This window comes from Orycteropus afer, unplaced genomic scaffold (assembly GCF_000298275.1).
Source record: "Orycteropus afer afer isolate SDZICR_OR568_19922 unplaced genomic scaffold, OryAfe1.0 scaffold00466, whole genome shotgun sequence".
Taxonomy (NCBI): Eukaryota; Metazoa; Chordata; class Mammalia; order Tubulidentata; family Orycteropodidae; genus Orycteropus; species Orycteropus afer.
Window position 1 is genome coordinate 2,032,560 of NW_006922053.1, and position 2,836 is coordinate 2,035,395.

The 2,836-nt window shown below is 47.4% G+C and overlaps 1 protein-coding gene across 1 annotated transcript in view; it reads right to left on the reverse strand.

Annotated features, from left to right (window-relative positions):
- The window catches only part of BTBD2 (BTB domain containing 2), a 38,312-nt gene extending 37,503 nt beyond the window's left edge, over positions 1-809 (reverse strand). Inside the window, exon 1 of the mRNA XM_007954572.2 lies at positions 801-809. Coding sequence (XP_007952763.2) covers positions 801-809 — 9 coding nt within the window. The remainder of the gene's footprint in view (positions 1-800) is intronic.
- Positions 810-2,836: the final 2,027 nt, after the last annotated feature.

Consider the following 2,836-nt stretch of genomic DNA (forward strand, 5'->3'; position numbering starts at 1 on the left):
TGGAGGGTGGCCCAGTGCTGGAGTCCCCCAGAGAGAAAGGGCAGAGGGTGGAGGCTTGGGCTGGGAGGGGTTGGGGGAGGGGCGGATACGGAGGGTTCCTCCCGAACCTCAGATCTGTACCCAGGAGCCTGTATCTGGACTCAGAACCCCGGAACCAAGACTCTGAAGCCCGGGTCAAGAACTTCAGGCCCCCAAACACCAGACCCAAGCCAAAGACCTCAGCCAGATTCTAGATCTGTGGGAGCCTGGTTCTGAACTCTGCACCTTGGGCCCCGGATGGCACACCCTGGATTCTATGCCAGAACCCAACCCAAGAGGCCAGGTCCTAGATCCTGGACCTGATACAGCCCCCAACTGTGAACCCAGAACGCAAACTCTGAACCCTGGGTCCCAAATCCCAGGCAATAGATTCCAGATATGAGATGCCATTTCTCAGACCTCAGATCTGGACCCCTAACCCTAGATCCCGCACCTCAGACCCCAGATGCTAGAAACCAGCCCCCAGTCTGGGAGCTCAGATCCTAGAACTCAGACCCCAGGGCTGGACTCTGAACCCTAGTCCCCAGATCTTATACCTCAGACCTGAGACCCCACACTCTAAACTCCAGTCCTTAGACCCCAAATCCCGAATTCCAGAAGCCAGACCTTAAACCCTGGACCTCAGCCTCCAGAGCCTAGACTCCAGACTTGAATCCTAGCCCCTGAACCAGGTGCTCTGCCTACCCAGTGGAGGGGTACACTGAGGGCCAGGAGGTTGTTGATGGATGGGGGAGGGGTTTGTCAAATCTCAACAGACATACCAGGGCCATGTCTGGACCAAAATGAATGTCAGAAGAGACTACAAAGTTGCCCTTGAGTAGAGAGAAGCTACAGCAAGTGGAAGAGATAAAGTAAAAGCCGAGAAGAAGCTTTCAAAGGGCCGCTCGCTGCAGGAGACAAAGAAATGAAATGTGCATAGAACAAAACATTAAAGCCTTGAATTAGGGGATGAAGGATTCTACCGGCAAAAGGAGCTCTGGTACTGCAGTGCCTAAGGCACTTGACTGCTAACCAAAAGGCTGGTGGTTCAAACCCACCAGCCACTCCTCGGAAGGAAGGTTGGGCAATCTACTTCCGTAACTGCTTCGGAAACACAAGGAGGGGTCACTACGGTACATAACAAGAATCCCATTAAGATCTACCACCTCAGAAACCAAGTGGGGGTCGCTATGAGTTGGAATAAACTTGATGGCAGTGATTTTTTTTTTTTGGGGGGGGTACGGGCAAAGCATTGAACGATGTAGGAAACATCAAAAGAAGAAGGAAGGAATACACAGTCACTGTATAAAAGAGAATTGGTCATTATTTATAATAGCAAAAAGATGGAAAAAATCTAGGTGCCCATCAACTGAAGAATGGATAACCAAACTATGGTACATACACATAATGGAATACTATGCAACCCTAAAGAATAATACAGAATCTGCAAAACACCGCATACCATGGATGAACTTAGAGGACATTATACTGAGTGAAATAAATCAATCACAGAAGAACAAATATTGTATTAGTCTGCTACTGTAAAAAGTCAAGGAAAAGTTTATAAATGGGAGGAAATTTTCTTTGTGGGTTAGCAGAGTGGGAGGGGAGGGTATGGAACAATGTTAGATAGGTGGAGACAAGTATTAATTTGGGTGGAGAAAAGGGCAATGTACCAAATGTAAGTGATCAACATGGTGGCATTGAGGAAAAGGAAGACATAGAGAGGTACATGGGAGGTACAGACAACAAAGATGAACCCTTTTGCACACACAGTACTGCATTGTCAGTGAAGGCAAACACGGATATATGAGCAGATAGATGGGTGGACAGGCTGAACTATTAGGTATGTCTATGCAGGGGGCAGGGTGCCCAAGATCATGTATAGGGTTGGCAGAAAATGGTTCTACAAGTGTATTTGTATGTTCTGTAAGAATTCCCAGGCGTATAGTAGAGCTGACAAGCGACAAGGTTGTAGTCACTTCTTGGCCACAGCCAGCTACCCAGAGGGAGCGAGTAGTTGAACATGTGGGCTCTGGACCATGGTTGCAGGGGACATCAAGCTCAACTGGCATAACATACTACACAAAAACATTGTTTGACATCCTACTTTGGCGAGTAATGACTGGAATCTTAAAAGCTTGCAAGCAGCCATCTGGATGCAATGATGGGTCTCTCCTTGTCCAGAGCAAAGAAGAATGAAGAAAACTAAAGACACATGGAAACAATTAGTCCAAGTGATCTTCAGCCTATATGACCATGAGACCAGAAGAACTAGATGGTGTCTGGCTACCGCTGTCAACCACTTGGAGGGGGATCTGTGTAGAAGATCCTGCATAGAGTGGGAGAACAATGTGGAACAAAACTCAAAATCATAAAAAAAAAAAGTTTAGCTGGTCTGATAGAGCCTGGGAAACCCCTGAGACTACGGCCCCTAGCTGCCCTTCAGGTCCGGAATTGAACCCACACCTCTGGCTTCCAGCCAAACAAAAGACAGGCATATGAGCTGAACATTTACATTAGGTAGATACCCTCCTTGGAGAGATCAATCATGGGAGAACAGAGGGCTGTGTGTGCACAGGGAGACAGCTCGGGGGGCGGGCAGGAGTGCCTGGAGGGAAGGACACAGGGAAGAGGTGACTGGAGAGAAAGTGGGAGGGGAGCTGTTGCATTGTGGAAAATTGCAGTCAATGTCATGAGACAAAATGTGTATGAACTGCTGTATGGAAAATGAATTTTCTCTGTAAACTTTCACCCAAATCACAATAAAAATGGAAAAAAAAAAAAGAAAGAAAGAAATTGGTGGACATTTCAGGAG